Below are 22893 nucleotides of genomic sequence, written 5' to 3'. Positions count from 1 at the left end.
ATACTTGTTTTAAAAAAACTGAATTGAATTTAAAATTATTGGAAGCAGACTAGTTTCCAACAAGGGTGAAAGGTTTGGAATGGGGACCAAAAGCCAGTGGCAATGAGCCCCCATGCTTATTGCCGTGGTGGATAATGGAGGAAAGGGTTTGTTTCTTTATACCAGATGGGCAGTAGATAACAAAAGGCTGTCTAGAGATTTATATATGCCTTCCTTCAACATCCCCCGACCCTGCCCCATTTTTCCCCTTCTGCCCCAACCTCAGATCTATTGTCTTCCTTTAGACCACAGCCTGCCTCTTATTCTCATCCCTTCTCCCAAGGGGAGGGGAAATCATTATACAGTAAGAGAGATGCGTAGTGCAGGCTTGAGTGACTCTGGTAGAAGTGGGCTGGCCCCTACTAGGGCTCTTAGCAACGCCCCTGGTTTGACCCTCCTCATACATGAGAAAATCAAATCAGTGTATCCTCCAGATCACCATGCAGCATCAGCAGCACAGCATCCAGTCAGTTTCCTGCTCTGCCTGTTAATTACCAGCTCCTTTAGATCCCATGGTTTCAGGCTTCCCGAAGAGAGACTGAGCTGGGGGGAAAACACCACCAAACTTCCCCTGCTGACTGGCTTTGATTCAAGTTCCACTGAGCTACCATGTACAGTATTTCTCTATCCTCCCTCCTTTTCTTTCTCTCCCTCCCTCCCTCCCTCCTCCTGTTTTCCACCCCTTTCTCTCCTTCCCCACAGCCCCCCAACCCCCACCTCCAACAAATGGGGAATGTTCAGGGGTCCTGCCTTCCCTTTTTGAATTTGCTGGGGATTGAATTTAAAACTCCATCCGAATATTGTTGCATTTTTCTTTCCTCGATTCAGGAGAAGCCCTGCTCACTGTCTCGCTTTAAAGTGCACCCCCCGTTCCCCTCCCTTCCCCGTTTATACGTGCTCCTGCTATTACTGCCCCTGCAGCTGCGGCTGAGACTCCTTACATTTTCTCCCTGGCCCTTTAAACCGAAGCCACCGCTGCATTTGGTCTGGGATCTTAGGGAGGCGGCGGCGGCTGCTATTGTTTGAATGACGGCTGTGTTATCTCTTCTCTTTCAGAGATGGCTAACAGGGGACCAAGCTATGGTTTAAGCCGGGAGGTGCAGGAGAAGATCGAACAGAAGTACGACCAGGACTTGGAGAACAGACTAGTGGACTGGATTATTCTGCAATGTGGAGAGGACTTAGAGCACCCACCGCCTGGCCGGACCAATTTTCAGAACTGGTTAATGGATGGCACGGTAAGGATGGATGGAGCTTTTGTTTCTGGTGGCCGAGATAAATTAGCATCCTAGAAACACATCTCCCAGCTATTCTCTACAGACAGGCTGCTGGATTGTGTTGCAGTGCTGGATTTAGCATTCGGGAATTAACAATCTGCTGGTCTCTCCATGGTCCACGCTGGCTTTCCTGGACAATTCCCTTTCCAGCTAGCTTGGTGGGCTTCCCATGCCTCCCAGTTATTTCTGATGGCTTTGGTGGAAATTTCAGACAATTTCAAAGATAAATCCTCTGCCCCCCGCCAGCCACGCATAGTGCATTAATTTATTTCCGAATGTTTTTTTTTGTTTTGTTTTTCGTTTACTTCCCCTATGGATGGGTTCCTTCTTGTGTTGTCGTGGTCCTATTGTTTTGTTAAGGAGACCCAGGGCTGAAGCTAGTGTGGATCCCAAGGAGATCATTATTTAGTGATTGTTTTCCAACCAGATGCTTTCAGGGAGATAGTGTTGCATACATGAGCTTGTGACTCAAGCAATCCTACCAGCCCTGCCCTCATGCTGTGATGTACTGTTACATAATGTTTAGCATTTACCTTCACTTCATTTTTTTTTTTGATTTGGACTTTTTATGGGTTGTGTGTGTGTGTGTGTGTGTGTGTGTATTGCTGTGGAAGAGGGCTAAGTAGCTTTTCTAATTGAGTTCTTTGTCATAGCAATAGCATGTGCTTGGTTGATCACCAAGCTTGATTTCTGTCTTTGGATAGAAATTTAAAAAAAATAATAAGTAAATATGTTGATAAATGCTACTGAAATAACTTCTCTGCAGCAGCCATCCCCAGTAATTAATTGCTCATCAGCACTATCTTATGAAGTTTGGGTCCTGGTTTCCCCAGTTGTAAACTGACTTCCTTGTTCTGAGAGGTAGGTGGCTTGCTTGTGATTGCCCAGCAAATCATTTGCAGCATTGGGAGCAGGAGTTGGATCATTTCGTTTTCTTGTGCAAACTGCCACACCTTTCCCTGTCCCGTCCATGCTGCCCATGGTGCAAGTTGCATGGGTTAGGACTTGTTTTTTCTTTTAGTGACCTGTAGCTAACAATATTAGACAGACTCTTCACTCCCGCTTCCCTTTTTCAGGTGCTGTGCAAGTTGATAAATAGTTTACATCCAACAGGACAAGAGCCAATCCCAAAGATCTCAGAGTCAAAAATGGCTTTCAAGCAGATGGAGCAAATCTCTCAATTTTTAAAGGCTGCTGAAATCTATGGAGTCAGGACCACAGATATTTTTCAGACTGTGGATCTATGGGAAGGTAAACAATTGAAGTGTTTGTGGGCAAACAACTGATGTGTATATTAACAAAAGAAATTTCCTTCTTCCTTTCCCTCCCCCTTCTTTCTCTTCCTTCCTTCTCTTTCTCCCTTCTTTCCTTTTTTTCCTACCCCCTTCCTTCTATCATCTTTTTCTTTTTATTCTCCCATTTTCACTCTCCTCTGTCTCTGTGTGTCTGTCTGTCTCCTTCTCACCATTTCTCATTTTGATTCTTTCTTCCACTCAGAGACATCTTCTCTAGTGCCATTATCTCAATTGCCTGTCAGTTTTCTGTTATCATAATGCTCTGTCAGTGGTATGTTAGATCCCTTTTGTGGTAGAGGTCTCACACTGAGGATATCCTGGAACCTTTTCAATTTGACAAATAACCAAAAGGCATCATTTGGAAGAAAAATATAAACTAAATATATTTTATTTCTCTTGCCTCACTCACAATGTATTTTTTCCAAAGAAACATCAGCTAATAGAAAAGTGGTATGGGAAGGTGGATACACCTTCCATCATTAATGGGATTAATGCAAAAATGATTCTTTTACTTTTTGTCACAACATCTGGGAAGTGAATGATAACCCTAACTTGTAGTTACCAGTTACTTAGGAGCTCACTACATCCCCCACCTACATGTCTGGTTTTGACTACGGTTCCTATAAAGCTTGCTTGAGTCACTAAGAGACAGACAATGGCTACTGAATCTACTGTTCTTTCATCTGTTTATTGTTATTGGCTGTCTCAAAAGGCCCATTGGAACAAATCAATGACGCAGTGATCCAAATGGGTTGTTATCACATGGAGCTAATTGATGATAAGTGTTTTCTCTCTATTAGACATAATAGTATTTTAAAGTGTATTGAGTGTTAATGCTTAAAAGACACAGCCTTCCAGCTAATACTACCTTAAATTGAACTAAATTGAATTGTTTCTTCCTGCAAAGAAACCTAACTTACAAAAAATGATTTCTACCATTGATCTTGGCAACACCTCTATGAAAAAGAGACAGAGATATCATTGTTACCTTCCTGAGAAGAAAAAAAGAAATGAGTAGCTGAGATTCAGATATGGCAGAATCATCACAGAAACTAAGAGTTTCATGGGATGATAGCTTTACAGCTTGAAGGGATCCCAGAGACCATCCAATCCAACCTCCTCATTTTGCAACGGAAATGAGGAAAGTGAGACCTAGAGACATGAAGTGACTTGCCCAAGGTCACATAGGAAAGAAGTAAGAATATCAGGATTTGAATCAGATCCCTTAAACCCAAAGTAGTCCCAGAGTTGAGTACTTCTGCTGTGCCACAGTGGAGAGGAACCAGGTCTTTGAGGCTATCAAGGACACCCAATATCTGGGTACTTATTACCCAAATCTTTTAAAGCACAGACGATAGGATTATAGATTAGAATCTTGAGGGGCCTTAGAGACCATCTAGTCTAACCCCCTAATTTTATGATAAGAAAACTGAGGGCCAGGGAAATTAAGTGACTGGTCCAAGATGACGTAGGCAGTAAGCATCAGAGGTGAGATTGGAACTCAGGTCCTTTGATTTCAGAGGCAGTGCTCATTCTAGCCTTCATTCATATCCTCTGGATTATGATATATTTTAATACAAAATCACTATGTAAGGTCAGGCCCTAGATTTAGATTATGGGCTTCCGTTAATTAGATACAATGATGATGATGATGGTACCAGGTAGTCATTTTGTGTTTCATTCTTTGCCTAGATGCTCAGCTTTCTTGGATGCTTAAAAACTGCTACTAATATTAACTACTTTAGGCAGAAAGCATGAGTAGGTTTGGATACTGTGCAGGACAGAGTGAGCCAGCACAGCAACCTTGGTTTTTTTAAGGGGAAATTAACACAAATTAAAGTACAGAGAATACAGAAGAAGGCACTTGGAGGAAGGATGGATGGAGGCAGGTGGTCTGTAAAGACTGTGTTTATGTGTTCTTTACTGTAGATTTATTTAAGAAGCTAAAGAAGGAATATCTTTCTACGTTTTGTCAAATTCTACTAAATACCTTATAAATTGCAACAAATTAAATATTTGTTGATGATTATTACCAATTATTTTCAGTGACATCATTGAAAAAAAAGTATGATCAGAAAAGGAGGTGGATAGTCATGTTCTATCAGTGAGGGAAAGGATTGGGTGCTATAACTGGCACCCAAGAACTACAGAGTGATCCAAAAGTCTTGATGCAGTTTGAAGCTTTAATAGCTAGGGAAGATCTGGAAGGTTTCTAGCACATTGGATAGCACCCCCTTTGAAAGATCTATTGGGAAAATGGATTAGAATTACACAGAGTAAGAGACCATTAAAGAACTGTCATCTGCAGTGATAGAGGGAATAGTCACATTAATGAGATCAAAGATTTATTGAAATCTTTTTTTTTGGTACCTTAGCAACTATGTGGTACAATAGATACAGCTTTAGGCCGGGAGTCAGGAAGACCTGAGTTCAAATCTGATCTGAGCAAATCCCTTAACCTTGTTTTCCTGTTTCCTCATCTGTAAAATGTGTTGAAGAAGGAAATGGCGAGCAACTCCAGTATCTTTGCCAAGAAAACCCCAAATGGAGTCATGAAAAGTTGGACACAACACTTACTAGCTGTGTGACCCTGGATAAGTCACTTAACCCTATTTGCCTGAGTTTCCTCATCTATAAAATGAGCTGGAAAAGGAAATGGCAAACCACTCCCGTATTTTTGCCAAGAAAACCCCAAATAGGACTGAGCAACAAGAGTTAGAGGAGGAAGGGACTTCAGGGGCCATTTATTTCACCCCATTGTTTTATAGATGAGGACACTGAGGCCAAGAGAGCCAAGACTTGAACCCAGGTTCTCTGTATCCAGATCCCCCAGGCTTTCCATTGCATCATTCTGCTTCCTTGATTGATTTGTACTCTGCCCTTCTACTTTTGTTATACATTTTGAAGTCTTTCTTAAGGTAGGTGGAGGCTGATGGTATTATGAATGTGACCTAGAACTCAGACTAGCAAATAAGACAGCAGCAGTAAAGGGTAATATTAAACAACAAAAGAGAAAGATGGAGTCAGAGAGATTCAGAATATAGAATAGCAGAACCACAGAAACCTAGAGGTGGAAATGATCTCAGATGCCATCTTGTTCAACCTATACTTGAATAGGAATCCTCTCAACAACATCCGTGGCAAATGGTCCTCCAGTCTGTTTGAGGACCACTACTGAGAGGGATTCACTACTTCCTAGGTAGCCTCTTCCATTTCATTAGCTCTAATTATTAGAACCTTTTCTTATACTAAGCCTAAATCTTTTTATAACTTCCATTCATCATTCCCAATTTTACTTCTTGAACACATCTAATTCATCTTTTATGCAATAGCCTTTTAAATCCTTGAAGACAGCTGTCATACTACACCTAGGCATCTCTGCTCCATACTAACCTTCCGCAATTCCTTCTACTAATTATTACAAGGCATAGTTCCCATTGTCCTCACCATCTTAGTTACCCATCTCTAGAAGGACTCTAGCTTGTCAACATTGTTGCCTTAGTCCTTATGTGCCCATCTCTTTCAAAATGTATTCTCAGTAATAGAAGAGGTGGAGGGAGGGGGGAAAGACACTAGTGGGAGGTAAGAAAGCAAAATCCTGCTTCTAGGGCTATGCCTGAAGAGATTCTCTCAGTTCATGAATTGAAGAGGAAGAACAGGAGGCAAAATCAGGGTCAGAATGTGTATCTGAGGGTGGAGGGGATAAGGATGCAACTGAGGTCCAAATGAATGATTGATTTAGACATCCATGCCATGGACCTGGATTACCTGAAAAATGGACAAGGCGGCTGCCTTGAGGCATAGTGGAAGTGACTCTGGAGGGAGAGGATCCAAATTCAAATTCTGGTTCTACCACTTATTAGTTTTGTGACTTAGAACAATTGATTTAATCTCTGTGAGGCTCAGTTTTCCTCTCTATAAAATGGAGATAAATCACAGTTTCCTCATCTAAAAGGAGGCATGAAAAAATTACCTGCTTCCTGGTATTGTGAAGAACAAAGAAGATAATAGATTGAAAGATAGCATAGTACCATGGAGAAAGCATTGGATTTAGAATCAGATTTAGTCTTGAATCCTGGCTCTCCTATTTTATTGCCTGTGTGTCCTTGGGCAAGTTACTTCATCTCTGTGGGCCTCAGTTTCCTCATACGTAAAATGAAGGGATTGTACTAGATGATCTTTGTGGCTCTTTCTATTGCTAAAATCAATTTTTTTTGGCTGATTAGTTGTGTCCAACTCTTCATGACCCCATTTGGGGTTTTCTTGGCAAAGATACAGGAGTGGTTTGTCATTTCCTTTTTCAGCTCATTTTATAGATAAGGAAACTGAGGCCAACAGGGTTAAGTGACTTATCCAGGGTCACACAGCTAGTAAGTGTCTGAAGCTGGGTTTGAACTCAGGTCTTCTGGATTCCATGGCTGGCACTCTACCCACTGCACCAAAATCTATGTTCCTATGTAAAATGCCTTTGCAAAGCCTATTGAAATGTCAGCAGTTGTTATTATTTGAAATATAGCTTGTTAGTGCTGGGTAAAGATGATTGAAACACAGAAGACTTGTGGATGTCACCCCCTGGAGCTCAAGCCAGGACTATTGATTATACCATTGGCAGGAAGAAGGGAGGACTCTGGGGAGAGGAGAGGGTAATCCAGGAGGTGAACAGCAGAGGAGACAGGATGGAGCCTCAGGTAAAATGCCCAGAGAGCAGTGAGTAAAGGGAGAGGGATGACTCAGAGCTGGCACGATGGTGAGTGACAAAGCCCAGGAAGCAGGGGCAGGAGCTGAGCCAGGCATCATGAGGAGGCATCTGTTCAGAGGAGCAGCTGAACAGGTGTAGGAGAATCACTGAGGTGTGAAAGCTCTCAGCTTAGAGAGAGGATGGCAGGACAGGAATACAAGGTGTGCGTGTGTTTTTGTATGTGTGCGTGTCTCTGTGTATGTGTACAGAATGATCACATCAGCTAGAGGCTGGCCCTATTGGCCTTTTGCTCACAAATATCCCTCCTTGTCTTCAGTCTTCCCTCTGGTTTCAATGCCAATCCCAGCGCTGCAGGTCATTTAAATCCCCAGATGCATTCTCTGCTACGTACCTCCCTCCTCCTTCTTCCATCCCTTTTCTCCTCTCCTTCCTCCTCTGCAGACCCTCCAGTTCAGATTCATTCCAAACTAACAGCTTGTCTTGGTCATACTGCCCTGCCCCATGCCATTGTGATGAAAGAAACATGGAGTTAGGACCTGAAGGAACCTCAAAGGTCATCCAATCCAACCTCCTCATTTTATATTCGATGAAACTGAGGCATAGAGAAATTAAATGACTTGCCCAAAAGGCTGTACAGATAGAAAGGATCAGAGATGGGATTTGAACCCAAATCCTTTAGGCAGTTAGGTGGTACAGTGGACAGAGCACCAGACCTGGAGTCTTATCTTATGCTGTAGTCTGTGTGACTTAGTAGCTCTGTGACCCTGGACAAGTCAATTAACCTCTGTTTGCCTCAGTTTCTCATCTGTAACAGGGGGGCACACTGGGGAAGGAAATAGCAAACTTCTGGTATCTTTGCCAAGAAAACCCCATGGACAAGACCATGAGGTCACAGAGAATTGGACATGACTGAATGAGCAAAACCAACCTCCAAATCCCTACTCTTTGCACTGTCTCTCCTCAGGATGCTTTGTTTCTCACATACATTTGTCCTTGGTGTCTGCTTCTCTTTACCTCCCTCTGGTCTGGGGGCTGCAGCAAACCTGGCCCGAGGTGATGCTCTTCTGCGTGTGTTCACAGAAACTCAGGAGGAAAGACTGGCCAAATGCATCGTCATTTTGAGGTTTCAATTATTCAGGCAGAATTGGACTCTAGATGCATTTAGGATTCTATAACTTGAAAACGCCTTTTGGCAGAGAAGCTGGAAAAGCATGATCTTAAGAGCACTAGCTTTGGAGTCAGAATAATGGTAATGATAACCATATAATAGCATTTTTATAGTGCCTACTATGTACCAGGCATTGTGTTAAGTGCTCTGCAAACATCTCATTTAATGGTCACAATAACCCTGGGAAGAAGGTGCTATTATTATGCCCTTTTTACAGATTAAGAAACTGAGGCAACAGAAGATATATGTTTTAGTTTTGGCTCCAAAACTTGCTAGATATGTGACTTTAACTCACTCTGAACCTCTGTTTCTGGATTTATAAAATGGAGATAAGATATACTCTATTTCATAGGTTTATTGTAAGGAAAGTGCTTTGTAAACGTTACAGTGTTATATAATTTGTGAAATTATATTATTGTAGCATTATCGTTTCTATATTTGTAATGAACTGTGAAGCAATCAGGAAGGATCCACTGCTTTAAAAAAGGTCCCCAGTGTTCTCTGCCTTGTGCAGACTACAGCATGAGATATCAATATGTAAAATTAAGATCAATGAGAATGAAACATGCAAGACGATATAAATAGGTGATGCATCATGATATCTACAATACTGTTTTTTAAATGTTTTTATTGCTAGCTTTTGTTTTTTTATCACTTTCATTTCCAAATAGGTCTCTTTCTCTTCTCTGCCCATCAAGCTATCCCTTGTAACAACAACAAAAAATACAAAAGAAAAATAGAAGGGAAAAAACCCCAAAGCAGTTCTAGAAAACTTACCAATATATCTGATGGTATATCTAATCATCCACATCCATAGGCACCCTCCCCTCATCTATACAAATAGGGGAGAGGGGATATATTTTCTCTATTTTTCTTCTGGGTCAAGTTTGACCATTATAATTTCACCACATTTAGGGTTTTTGTTGCTCTCTCTGTTTACTTAGTTGTAAGCATTGTATATGTTGTTCTCTTGGTTCTGCTTACTTCACTTTGCTGTCTATTTATATAATTCTTCCCATGCTTCTCTGTACTCTTTATGTTGATCTTTTCCTGTAAGACAGTAACATTCCATTATATTCCTGCACCACAATTTGTATTTTGTGGGAATACTGGTAAATCTCTTCCTTGTGGCACTAGCAGGAGCATGGCAAGTGAACTGGCTAGTTGGTTGTTCAAAGTTCCAACATGGAAAAGTCAAAGGATCATTTCAGACAATAGATTTTGATCCTGACCTCTTAGATAGTTAAGGATAGATTATATGGGCATTTTCTTGGAAAAACAATTTCCTGAATCATGAGAAAATAGATTTAGAGCTGGAAAGGATCTCAGAGGTCATCTAGTACAACACCTGATTTTATAGGTGAAGAAACATCTATGAAAAGTCACATAAGCTCTAAGCAGAAGTGCTGAATTTGAACCCAGTTCCTCTAAATTCAATTCTATTGCTTTTGTTTTTGTGGAATAATATGCTTATCTGTTTGGGACGATAGATTACTAACACAGTCCTTGCTGACTCTCTGGATTTTGAAGATCAAATGACTTGTTTGACCAAAGTGTATGCTATGTGGTGAATTTTATCTCCTTCCTCCTCATTGATCCTATCAACTGTGCTTAGCTCAGAAAGAGATGAATGGTGCAAAATGTGTAAGCAATTTATCCTCTCCTTTTTGTAGCTAATAGAAGGAGCAGGAAGGAGAATAAAAACTGAGAAAGCTTTTCAAATTGCATCTATTAACAAATAGCTTCTATTAAGTAAAATCTCATGAAAGTTAACATCTAATTGCCTTGCTGGCTTTCACCCTTCTTTGGAGCAAGCCTTAGACTGTACTTGTTATCTTAGTTAAATGAATATATCCCTTCTCCTAAGCTCTATGAAAGGTAATGTGGTGTAGCAGATAGAGAACTGACCTAGAGGTGGAGAAGACCTGGGTTCAAATCTCTGACACATGCTGAATGTGTGACTCTGGGTAAGTCACTTAGCCTCTCATTGACCCAGACAGGCTATAAGCTTCAAAGAAGACCTAGACTTGTGTTGTTGGAAGGAGTTTCCTCAAGTAATACTAACAAAATCATAGGTCCCATATCTATATACTAGGTTCTGAGGACAGAAAGTTAATAAATGATAGTCCTTGTCTTTAATATTTTACATTTTTATTGAGAGTGAAGGGCATGTTGCATGTAAAATTAAAATATCATTAAATATGTAGGAACAAAGTGGCCTGAGGGATGCTGTAGAGTGAAATCCTTTTAACGGAGGATATGAAGGAAGGATTCATGCAGGAGGCAGCATCTGTTCTGGGTCTTGAAAGAAAAGGAGGTTTTCAGCAGGAAGAGATATGGGTAGGATTTTATTTCAGGCAATGCAGAGAAACTAGGGGCAAACGTATGGAGGTGGGAGCAGGCAGGATGAGATGGTCAGTGACTAGTAATCCAGTTTGGCTGGATTTGTAAGGGACACTCAGTGGAGGACTCTGAATTTTACCCCAGAGGCATAGAAAATATCTGAGCAAGGAGAAACATGCTTACACTGGTGTGTCAGAAAGATTGTTTTTATAGAGAATGGATCAGAAAAAGGAGGGATCAAAGAGAGGCCAAGAGGAACTTCATTTTTAATAGGAGAGGTGACAAAGGTCTAAACTAGAGTGACAACCATATGAGGAAGAGAGATATCCAAGTAGGTTGAAATAAGATTAGAAACATGGATTGCAGTCAGATTTTAACAATTGGGGAGGTCAAATGCTAGGCTAATAGGTTTGTATTTTATTCTGAGATTCCCCTTCCCCACCCCATCTATTATGTCCTGCCATACTAACAGGGTGGGAGCTCACTCCTTTTTATCCCCTTGTCTCCTCTCCTCCTTTCCCTATTATCTCTTTCTTCTTCCTTTGACAAATTATGGTAACCATATCCTCAACCACTGTTAGCTGGTAGGGGGAGAAATGATCTCCTAGACACTCTGTGGTCTGCTTCTAGCACCCTGATTCTTGTAGCATCTGGTCCTCTTTTCAGCTGTACAGCTGTTACTGGTGCTTCCCCAAGGCGGTGATGATGGGGGTAGTGGCTCTGTTTACGGAGGGAAAACCATTCCCTCTTCCCTTTTAGACAAAAGCTCCCGTAGAGGCAGTGGGTCATCTTCATGGTTCTCATGGAGTCAGTCCTGACTTTTGTTCCCAAAAGTTAGTGTAAATGTGTAATATGAGCTGGCTGAGTTCATTTCATACCTTCTGCAGGAAATCTTTCCTGGCCCCCAGCTGCCCCTTCAGATCACCTAACTACTCTCTGTCTTTCTTCCCTGTACTTAGTTGTTTACATGATGGCTTCCCCCATTGGAGTATGAACATCCCAAGGTCAGGCATTGTCTTTTGCCCCATCCCACATTGAGCTACTTAATAAATAAATGCTTATTGATTGACTATTGGTGAAAATTCTGGGACAGGTTTATAACATGGCTGACTGTCACCAGGATGGGCTAATTATACATAATAACCCTGTGAACTAGATCAGTGCGGTGGGTGTTGCTGTTGAGTCATTTTCATTTGTGTCTGACTTTTTGTGACCCCATTTGGAATTTTCTTGGCAAAGATACTAGAGTGGTTTGCCATTTCTTTCCTGATCATGTTAAAGATGAAAAAACTGAGGCAAACAGGGTTAAGTGACTTGCCCAGCGTCACACAGTTTAATAAGTATGTTTGAAGCAGGATTAGAATTCATTTCTTCTTGATTCTAGGTATGATATTCTGTCTATTATGCCAGGATTTTGTCAGATACTAACCCTTTAGGGACGGCCCCTTGATATGGTACACAGAGAGGGGTCTCCAATTCCAAGAGGATTCTCCAGTGCAAAAGCTTTCCTGACCTTAGAGAGGAAGCCTTGGAACATCTCTAAGATCCCTGTCCCCCTCCCCAAGCCTGAGCTAAGTGTCTGAAGCACATGGTAACTTGAGTGTAGAGGAGGGATTTCCAACCCGGGGTGATCAAGTCCCAAGGCTTCAAGAAGGTATGAAGAATATTTGGTTAATTACTAATCTTATTGGAATTAATTAATTACATTTCTTGTATGCCTATGCATGGTAAACTCTAAAATGTATTTCCCTTCATATTGAATAAGAAGTCTAAGAAGTTTTACTAAAAAGTCAAGAATTAAGGGGACTGAAAACTTTGAGAATTCTTGGAATAAAAGATGGAAAGTGTGGTGGTGTTGGGAGAGGATGAAGAGTCCTATGTCTTGACAGTTTCTAGGACATAAGAGTAATGAGCTGAAGCAATTCTTTGGTGTGGGGGGAGGAAGAAACTAAATGGGCAGACTTCATCTGTAATTCACAGAAGAGTTGCAAATGTGGCTCTTAAGTATATGCAAAGATGGCTCTGTCTCTTCCTCATTTTGTCATTTCTACCCTCACTAGATACATGAAAATATGACTTAAGTTGGAGTTTGAGTGGTAGGGAAGTTTAAATGTGCTCTTCCCATGTTTATCCCCAGGCTGCTGGAGGAGGAAGTGGGCATTGTCACATGGTGCCTTCCTGGGCAGCAGTAGCAGCACTTAATGCCAGTGACAGCTTAGCTGTATTTCCATGGAGGAGAAAGCCTTTCAGTTTGTGAAGTATTTTAGGGTTCTGCCTAGGAGATGTTTCCAAGTTACCTTAGGCATTGCAATTAACTCAATCATTTTAAGTCTTCTGACCAACAGAAAGACTGGGGATGGCTTGCTGCATCCCTAACCATAGCTCACTTTAATATAGCACTATTACAGTTTAGAGAGTACTTTACTCTCAATACCCTTCCTCCCTGGAGATGAGTACTACAAGTATTCATATAATTTTCTTTTTACCAGTGGAGAAGGATCAATGTGTTGTTGTGGGAAAAGTGCTAAAAATGGCATCAGGAAGACCTTCGTTTCAAATTCAGACTGACATTTTCTGGCTATGTGACCCAGTTCAAATCATCTAATTTCTTTGTGCCTCTGGCAACTCCCTTTTACTTATACACTAAAATCAGAGACAGATTTAGAGCTGCACAATGAAGAAATCAGAGATCTTTCCCTTTATTTGTGGATGGAGAAACTGAAACTCATGAAGTCTAAGTGATTTACACAGGTCCACACTGCTAAAAAAAAAAAGTTGGAATCAGAATTCAAACATGGCTTCCCTCAGACACTAAGTCCATCATCTCTTTTTTCCCTTAAAAAAATTTTACTTATGTTTTGGGAGTTATTTTTACATTATTATTTCCCAATAACTCCTCCTTCTGTAACAAAGAGAAACAAAAAGAACTATATGTATCCACCATGTATGAGAGAGTGTAAATCATTCTGCATCTGTAATCTACCATATCTTGATAGAGAGGAAGGAAATATATATCATCATCTGTCTTCTGGGACCAAAATTTATCATTGCATTAATCTATTTTCTGATGGTTTTTAGTACTCTTTTCTTTTATATTTTTGAGTCCTTTGTGTTTATTGATTTCTTGGTGTTTTTTCTCCACTTTTTTGTGGGTTTCCCCCCCTCAGAATCACTTGAAACAATAGTGACCAACTCATCCCAAGTTTCTTTAATCTACTCATAGTCATTGTTTTGAATGGCACAAGAAAATCCTATTACTTTCCAGTATTACAATTCATTCAACCATTTCCCAATCAATGGACACCCATTTTGTTTTTCAGTTTTTTTGTTAGCACAAAAATTGCTGCTATGAACATTTTGGTCTATTTGGGATTATTTTCTCTTTCTTTGACTTCCTTGTTTTATGTGCTCAGTATTTGGATGAGGGACAAGTACATTTTAGTCTCTTCATATATTACAAATAGTTTTCAAGGACAGTTGGATCAGCTCATAGGTTCAACACGTCCAATTTCTCAGAGCTTCTGCAACACTTACTTCCTTTTGAAAAAATTTGTCTTTGACAATTTGATTTGAAAGGCTGATGTATGGAGGAGTCGTTGGACCTTCTGACCTCAGAGGGCCAGAGCCTAGAACAATGGATAGAAGTTTCAAAAAGACAAATTTAGGCTCAACATGAGGAAAACTTCCTAATAATAGGAGCTGTCCCAAAGTGGAATGGGATACTTCAAAAAATGGTATGTTCTACCTTGGTGATCTTAGGCAGAGGCTGAAGGAGCACTTGTCAGATATGTTGTGCTTGGAGTTCCTTTTTGTGTATCAGTTGGACTAAATGGTCATTGAGGTCCCTTCCAACTCCTCATTCTGTGATTAGCATGAGATGAAATCTCAGAATTCTTTTAATTTGCATTTCTCTTAGTATTGGTGACCAGGAGCATTTTTCATACGATTGTTGAGAGTTTGCCTTTTTTCTTTGAAAACTCGGTTCATATGCAGTGTCCATTAATCTACTGAGGAATGGCTTAGGTCTTATGCATTTGAGCTAATACCCTATAAATCTTGGTTGTTATACTTTTTTCAGAGCTAGAAATATTTGTCTCCTACTAGCTTTTATTATTGTTATTCTAGCCTAGCATGTTCTCCATTATTCTTCAGTTTTTTTCCCCATCAATTCCCCCTGTGCTTTGGGATAGCCTTCCAGGGAAATATGACTATATTTTGCATATATCCTTTGTTGTTTTTCCACTTTGTAGGATTTCCTCAAAAAACTCAGTGAGGCAAATAGCAAAACACAAAATGGCCTGGGGTGAACCCTACATTTTTAGATATTTCATTCCTCTCTCACTCCTACTCTTTTATATACACACCCTAAGGGATAATTCCAGGGTTATTTCAGAGAGCCAGTGTGGCATGGTGGATAGAGAGACATCCTTGAAGCTAGGAGGACCTTGGTTCAAATATAGCTTTTGACATGTACTTGCTGTGTGATCTGGGCTAAATCACTTCATCTCTCAGTATTGTAGACTAGCAGTAATCAACCTTTTTGGTCTCAGGATTCCTTTGCACTCTTAAAAATTAATGTGTTTGCCTCCAGTAGCTTTTGTTTATATGTTATGTCTATCAGCATTTGCCACATTAAAAATTAAAATGTCAGTATTATTGTGAAAATATGCTTGACCTCAAAGGCCCCCTGAAAAAGTCTTGGGGAACCTCAGGGGTAGTAGGACTATATCTTGAGAACTGCAGGTCTAGACAACTCCCTAAGACTGTAAGTTGCAGAGGAAGTATTGGTAGAGGGAGTTTTCTCCCTCTGGGAAATCCCTATACTAGTGAAATCCCAGATCTAGTCCCTATGCCTATTTCAGAAACAAGCAAGAAATTAGAGATTTCCTTTTGTTGTCTTTATGTTGCCCCAGCAGTGCTATTGCTTCCCATTGGTAGTTCATGGAAGATGAAAACAACTAGTCGTCCAAGAGTTAAGAAGATGAATCATGCATGATTCATCTAAAATAGAATAAGTAGCCCCAAAATCAAACATTTTAGACTAAGGGTTTTTATTTGAACGGATTGGTCCCCAATATGAAATAGGAAAATTGGATGCAGCAGGAGTCTTTTGCTTTTTTCTTTCTTTTTTTCCATTGTTTCCAATCCCTTGACTATACAAATGCATTGTGGAACGTATGTCAGAAGTGGGAGGAAAACAATGACAAGAACAAATCAGCTTGGTGCAGTGAATAAGAGCTGGAAAGATTTGTGTTTAAATGCTACCTTCAAGAGTAACTAGATGTGTGACCTAAGCAAGCTCCTTTACCTCTGAACCTCAGTTTCCTTATGTGTAAAATGAGAAATTTGGATGTGATGGAATCCAAAGTCCCATCCAGCTCTAAACCTATGGTCTCATAAGCTTATATATTCCTAGTTAAAATATATTTAAAATGGTTACACTGAGGATAGCCAGGTCAGGGATAGCCACCCTCTACTCAAGAGTACATAGCCAGTTCCTCTTCTTGGCTATGACCAGCTGGGTGAGGCAACTTTTTTGAATGTTAAAATATACAGTCGGGCTAAATCAGTTGCCTTGGTGATGGGAAAGTCTAGTTCAATTAAAACATAGCTAATTTGGTCTTGCTTTAAGTGTAGACAAATTAGTAATTAAAATTGTCTCCTCATCTTTCATTAAAACCTTCTCAAATCTTTTTGATTCTGTCTTTGTCCCAGGTGTCAAATCATCACATGACAAGTCTCTGCCTTTAGCAGTCTCATTCTTTCTTGTTTTAATACTATTTGCCCCTGTAGCAACAAACATCCCAACATTCAGTCAGGTTTGTTATCTTTGGGCATTCTTTTAGGAAATTTCCGTCCCTATATTCCTCCTTTATTTTCATACAAAGACAGGAAGTATCTGTGATTTTTGGCAGTGTGGGGAACTCACAGTATGAAGACTCTTTCCACCAATGAAAAGTTTATGACTTAGAAAAGTCTGGGGCCATATTACTTAATCTCTAGAGGATCCATGGAGAGGATCCATGATCTACCTCTGATTACCCTGCTAGCTCTCATCTAGTAATCTGAGGGTGGTTCCTAAGGCACATGCAGAGTAAGTGACTTGCCCAAGGTCACATAGGTAGAAACTATCAAAAGCTGATTTGAACCCCAAATCTTCTTGACTCCAAGCCTAGCACTGTATTCACTATTCCATGTTACCTTGTTAACCCTTGGATTTTCCTTTCTTTCCATTACTTCCCACACAGTCCTTTCTCTGCCATCCTAGCACTTTCTCAAGTTTCAATATCTCTTCAGAGATCACTTTTCATTTTTGTAGACAACATGCAGGTGTTAATGTCACTGGACCTCAGGATCCACTATTTGGAACAGGAGACTGTCTCTCTTTAAATAAATGGGAATCTTGAACTAGATTTCCTGTATGTTACCTTGTTTATTCCACCGCATTTCAAACTCCAAATTCCATTTCTCCCATCCATCGACTTTCTCCTTGTAGTTCTGTATTCCCAAGTGATCGAGCCACAGTCACCAGATTTGGTAACCTTGGATATAAAGAGGGCATTTTAATACTTGCCTTTAAACTTTCAACAGTAGACACAGGCCTTCCTTTTCAACCTTTGTCCTCCTCATCTTTCCACTGCAGCCTTCATCCCTCTTTTGTGCTTCTCACTTTGCTGTAAACATCACATGAGTTTCATGATACATCTCCTCCAACACTGGGCCCATCTGTCACTGGGGAAAGCAAGGAGAGGGGGTGGGGAGAGGAGCCCAGGCTACTCTGTCCAACCATATTTTCTACCGATTAGAGGTCACTCAGCTTCTCAAATTACCTCCCTCCTCCACCCTCACCACACATACAAGCATCTGTTATTTATTGTCCCCATTGTTCAGCTTTCTTGAAACAACATGAACCAGAGGAGTCAATCCTTGGATCCCAATGAATTCTTTCTGTCTGGTCCAATCTGGCCTCAGAGTCAGATGAACAAAATTAAAAGCCTATTTAAGATAACAACTAAATGCTTTAAACATCTAAGAATTAACCTACCAACACACACAGGATTTCTATAAACCCCAAAGTGTTTTCACAGAATAACAAAATAAATGCTCAGTTTCATGTACATAGATGGATGAACCTTTTAAAGTTTAACCCAAGACAGGCCAAACCCAGGAGCCTTCTGGAATTTTTCTATACAGTGTGAGCTGAGCCAATCCTTTCAGCTCCATTTCTTCTCCCCATTACCCATCATTGGAGAAGTGCCCTTCTTTAAGGCAGGAGACATACCTTGTAGTAGTAGAAAGAGTACTGTACTTGGAGGCAGGAGATTGGGTTTGAATCATACCACTGACACTTAATTGATGTCTTGGTGGTGGTGTTGTTCAGTCATTTCAGTCTTGTCAAACTCTTCATGACCTCATTTGGTGTTTTCTTGGCAGAGATGCTGGAGTGGTTTGCCATTCCCTTTTCCAGCTCATTTTACAGAGGAGGAAACAGGATTAAGTGATTTGCCCAGAGTCTGTAAGTGTCTGAAGCAGATTTGAACCCAGGAAGATGAGTCTTCCTGATTTCAGGCCCGGCATTCTATCCACTGCATCTCTTAGCTGCTCCTCATAGCTGTATAACCATGAGTAAACCATTTTGCCTCACTATGACTTAATTACCACATCTGTAAAATGGGGTCAACAAGCCTTTCACTGTCTACCACTCAGGGTGAGAAAAAAGCTTTGTAAACATTAAAACAGTTTATAAAGATGAGTTATTAATTAGTATTAGTATTTCAGGTGTCCTTTCTAAAATTTTTTTTTCAATTAGCAAGCATTTATTTTCCCTTTCTGCTACCTCCCCATCCCTCCATTGGGAAAAGAAAAATATAGTTAAGCAAAACAAATTCCCCATTTGTCTGTATCCAAAAGTTTGTGTCTCTTCCTGTCTGTTTAGTCCATCACCTTTCTTCTCACACTTCTCTGGAATCATGTGTGGTCATTGTATTGAGCAGGGCTCTTGGGTCTTTCAAAGTTCATTCTTACAATCCTGTGGTTGTACTATGAACTCTTCCAGTTGTGCCCACTTCACTTTACATCAATTCCTATAAGTCTTCTCAGGTTTCTTTGAAACCATACAATAGTACTCTGTTCCATTCATACGGGATTACTCGTTCAACTATTCACTGACTGAAGGGAGCCCCCTTAAGTTTCTGGCTCTTTGCCACCATGATAAAAGCTACTTGTTATATTTACTAACATTATTATTGTTACATGGGTCTTATTATCATATGAGTCCCTTTTATCTCTTTGGGGACCTTGACCTAATAAGCAGTTACTATTAATTACTATTAAATTGTCATCCAGAGGCATCTATGCCTGCCACCAGATGGATAGATTTTTTCCCCACCTTAGGCCAAGTCACACCTTCTCTGAGCCCCAATTTCCTCATCTCTAAAATGAGAGGGTTGGCCTAGGCAACCTCTGAGGTCTGTTTTAGCTCTTAATCTGTGATCTACTGTCTTAGAAACATGTCAAAATGAGCGGAGGCCCTGTGCTCAGGGAAGGAACGGGGATGTGTTAGCCCTGCCACCTGCTAATTATCTGGAATGTATTATCCACACCACAACTGTGAACTGATTAGAATCAGTGACTGAACTAATTAGAAGGACCTAGTGACTGTGAACTGATTAGGATTTCTTACTCAGTGACTGGAATGTGCTGCTCAATCTGGGCCATCCTGTCCATCTATGGAAGCTTTTAACCTCAGAAACACTTTATGTTGGTAATCTCCCTGGGACTTGGGGGCCTGCCAGTCACCTAATCTTGCAACATAGGCATCGTCCTCGATTCCTCTTTCTCTGTCTCACCCTCCAGATCCATTTTTTTACCCCAAGACTTGCTGATCTTACCTCAGCATCATCTCTTGAATTTATTCTCCCTTCTCTCCTCTGATACTGGCCTCATGCTTGGCTCTCATCTTGGCACCTCGCTTGGACTGTTGCAGTAAGCTGGTTGACTGGTCTGGGGTCACAAGTCTTTCTGTTTGCCAGTCCATTCTCTACTCACCTGGTAAAGTGATCTTCCTGAAGTGCTAATCTATGCCATGTTCCCCTTCCTGCCCCATCCCCCCCAACCAAGAAAGGCAATGACTCCCTATCACCTCCAGGATCAAATGTAAGATATGATATAAATGTATATCAATAATAAGAATATACACATAAATATAAACATAGAAGATCAAAAGTAAGATATAAGAACATACATGTAATATACAAATATAAGATAAAATATAGGATACAAATATAAAATATATATGATTTAACTGTATGTAAGTAAAAAGAATATAAATATGAGATCAAATATAAAATCCACTGGCATTCAAAGTCCTTCATAACTTGTCTCCCCCAATATATCTTTCCTGTTGTCTTATAGCTTCTTACACTCCTAGGCCTCCTCCCTTCCCCCACCCTGGCCGCCTTGTATTCCTCAGACATGACACTGCTAGCTCTCCCTACATTTTTACTGGTTATCCCATGCATGGAATGCTCCCCACCCCCTCATTTCCACCTACTGGTATCCTTCAAGTCCCAGCTAAAATCGTACCTTCTATAGGAAGCTTTATCTAATCCCTCTTAATTCTAGGGCCCTCCCTCTGTTATTTCCGATTTATCTTGTAAAATAGCTTGTTCATCCAGAGCTGTTTGCATGTTCTCTCTGCCATAAGACTGAGAGCTCCTCTAGAGCATGGACTGTATTTTTACCTTTCTCTGTATTATCACTTGGAACAGTGCCAGGCAAACAGTAAGCACTTAATCAGTGTGTCTTGATTGACTTACAATGAGTGATAAGACATATCAGTTTTCAACCCTAATAGTTTAAAACTGATTTAAGACTTTTGAAACACCTTGTGTATTTGATAGGACCTTCCCTAGGACTATCTACCGCTACCAGTCAAAGCTTTCTTTTTTCCTAGGGATCCATCTAGAGTTCCAACCCCAAATCTTTGTTTCTTCTTATGAAAGGTATTTTAACCTGATCCTTCTGTTGATGGATTGATTTTTAGGGAAAGACATGGCTGCTGTGCAGAGGACCTTGATGGCACTGGGCAGCTTAGCTGTCACAAAGGATGATGGCTGCTACCGAGGAGAACCGTCATGGTTTCACAGGTAAAAAGCTAAAAATCTCAAACTTACTATGCTTGAAGTCAACAGTGGTGCTCAGAGGGAAGCTTGGGAGGCTGGCAATGTTAACTGATATCTACTGATATCTACCTAGGCCCAGCAGTGTGCTTCCTTCTGTCTAACACACAAGGATCCCAGAATTATAGAACTGCATCATTGGAAGGGACCTTACATTCATCTTTCCCAGTGTAGCCGCTAATGAAGGAATCAGATGCATACTGGCCATTTGGGAGGATATGTATGATCATTATTTGCAACTGAAAGGGACTTCATTTTACAGATTAGGAAACTGAGGCCTAGAGTCATTTAGTAATTAAGAAGTGAAATTGAGATTTGAACCCAAGTACTCTGATTCCAAGGTGCTGCAGTGGATAGAGGGCTGGACTGGGCATCAGGAAAACTCATCTTCCTGAATTCAAATCTGGCATCAGACATTTACTAACTGTGTGATCCTGGGCAAGTCACTTCACCCTGTTTGCCTGTTTCTTCATCTGTAAAATGAGCTGGAAAATGAAATGGCAAATCCCTCCAGTATCATTGCCAAGAAAACCTCAAATGGGGTCCTGAAGACTGGAACATGATGGAACAATGACTAAACATCTCTGATTCCAATGATTCCCTCTACCTTTTTCCTCTCATCACATTTCTTGAATCCTCAAGTATTATCCCAACCTTTTCCTCTCTTAGAGTTGATAGGGATGGTGTGGCATATATGGGGCATGGTTGGAATGCCAAAATGTATTTTGATCATGACTTAACTAGCACCTCTTGCTAAATGTTTTTAAACTTTCTATTTAATAAAGTATATGATCTCAACTCTTTTTGACCCCATTTGGGGTTTGCTTGGCAAATATACTGGAGTGCTTTGCCATTTCCTTCTCCAGTTCATTTTACAAATGAGAAACTGAAGCAAATAGGGTTAAGTGACTTACCCATTCTCACACAGCTAGTAAGTATCTGAGGTCAGATTCAAACTCAGCTCTTCCTAACTCCAGGCTTGGCACTCTAGCCACTGCACTACTTAGCTGTTTCCTTACTGCTACAGTGAATAGAGGTAGACTTGAGTTGGGGTAGCCATGGCAATGAAATTCTTGAACTGATGAGAGATAGAGAGGAGGGACAGGGAGTAGTGAGTATTGCATCAGGCTTTACTGCCCTCCTTCATAAGAATCAGGGCAAATTTTGAAAGGGGTAGGATGGAGAGAGAGGATGGTGATGACAGCCATCTGGGAGGTCTACCGGGTAAATCTTTGGGATCTGCCAATAGGTTCTGATATACCTGCTGGGAAGTCCTGTTATAGCTTATCCAACAACATTATCTTGAGATGGTCAAAGTAATAAGTTTCATATTACCGTGGGAATTGGTCGTAATGACATTCCACCTTCTTTTCTCTGTCTAGGAAAGCTCAGCAGAACCGGAGAGGGTTTTCTGAAGAGCAACTTCGCCAAGGACAGAATGTAATAGGCCTGCAGATGGGTAGCAACAAGGGAGCATCTCAGTCTGGAATGACTGGGTATGGGATGCCCAGGCAGATCATGTAAAACATTCGGTTCTTCTTCCCCCATAGAGAGGATGAAAGGTTCACAGCACGATCTCTGTTAAAAAAAAAAAAAAAGACGTAGTTAGTCACCTTCCAGCCTGCTCCTCTTCTTCCTCAAAATCTTTCTCCCTTTTCTTGGTTTTTGCCAATGCTGCGTTTCTGCTGAGAATCCATATTTCAAATTGCTGCCACCCGGTGTTCATTTCTGAACTATGCAAAGATATCCCTGCCTCTCCTGGGAGCACTCCCCTGCCCCTACTTTCCTTTCTGGTACTTTATTTATTTGGTTGTCTATGTATTTGCCAGCAATTCCCCTATTGTTCTTAGATATTCACCTGATTAAAAAAAAAAAAGAAATCTTGCATCTA

General features: G+C 40.7%; 1 protein-coding gene across 2 annotated transcripts; it reads left to right on the top strand.

The window, feature by feature from the left end:
• The first annotated feature begins 335 nt into the window (after positions 1–335).
• On the top strand, positions 336–22893 carry TAGLN3 (transgelin 3). 2 transcript variants are annotated; one of them, XM_072614025.1, is made up of 5 exons: positions 336–650; positions 1096–1277; positions 2393–2567; positions 20867–20969; positions 22385–22893. In XM_072614025.1, exons 2-5 carry the CDS (start codon positions 1098–1100, stop codon positions 22524–22526), a joined length of 600 nt encoding a protein of 199 aa, XP_072470126.1. In that variant the 5' UTR covers positions 336–650; positions 1096–1097; the 3' UTR covers positions 22527–22893. The 2 variants fall into 2 exon arrangements, with proteins under 2 accessions (XP_072470126.1, XP_072470127.1); XM_072614026.1 differs by lacking the exon at positions 336–650 and having other exon boundaries at positions 655–1277.

The sequence above is a fragment of the Notamacropus eugenii genome, chromosome 5 (genome assembly GCF_028372415.1).
Source record: "Notamacropus eugenii isolate mMacEug1 chromosome 5, mMacEug1.pri_v2, whole genome shotgun sequence".
Taxonomy (NCBI): domain Eukaryota; kingdom Metazoa; phylum Chordata; class Mammalia; order Diprotodontia; family Macropodidae; genus Notamacropus; species Notamacropus eugenii.
This window is presented reverse-complemented; position numbering and strand designations above follow the sequence as displayed.

Excerpts from the sequence above, each read along its gene's own strand:
- TAGLN3 (XM_072614025.1), top strand. The coding sequence starts at position 1,098 with ATGGCTAACAGGGGACCAAGCTATGGTTTAAGCCGGGAGGTGCAGGAG. Across the intron at positions 1,278-2,392 it reads ACTGGTTAATGGATGGCACG|GTGCTGTGCAAGTTGATAAA; the intron begins GTAAGGATGGAT and ends TCCCTTTTTCAG. Across the intron at positions 20,970-22,384 it reads GAACCGTCATGGTTTCACAG|GAAAGCTCAGCAGAACCGGA; the intron begins GTAAAAAGCTAA and ends TTCTCTGTCTAG.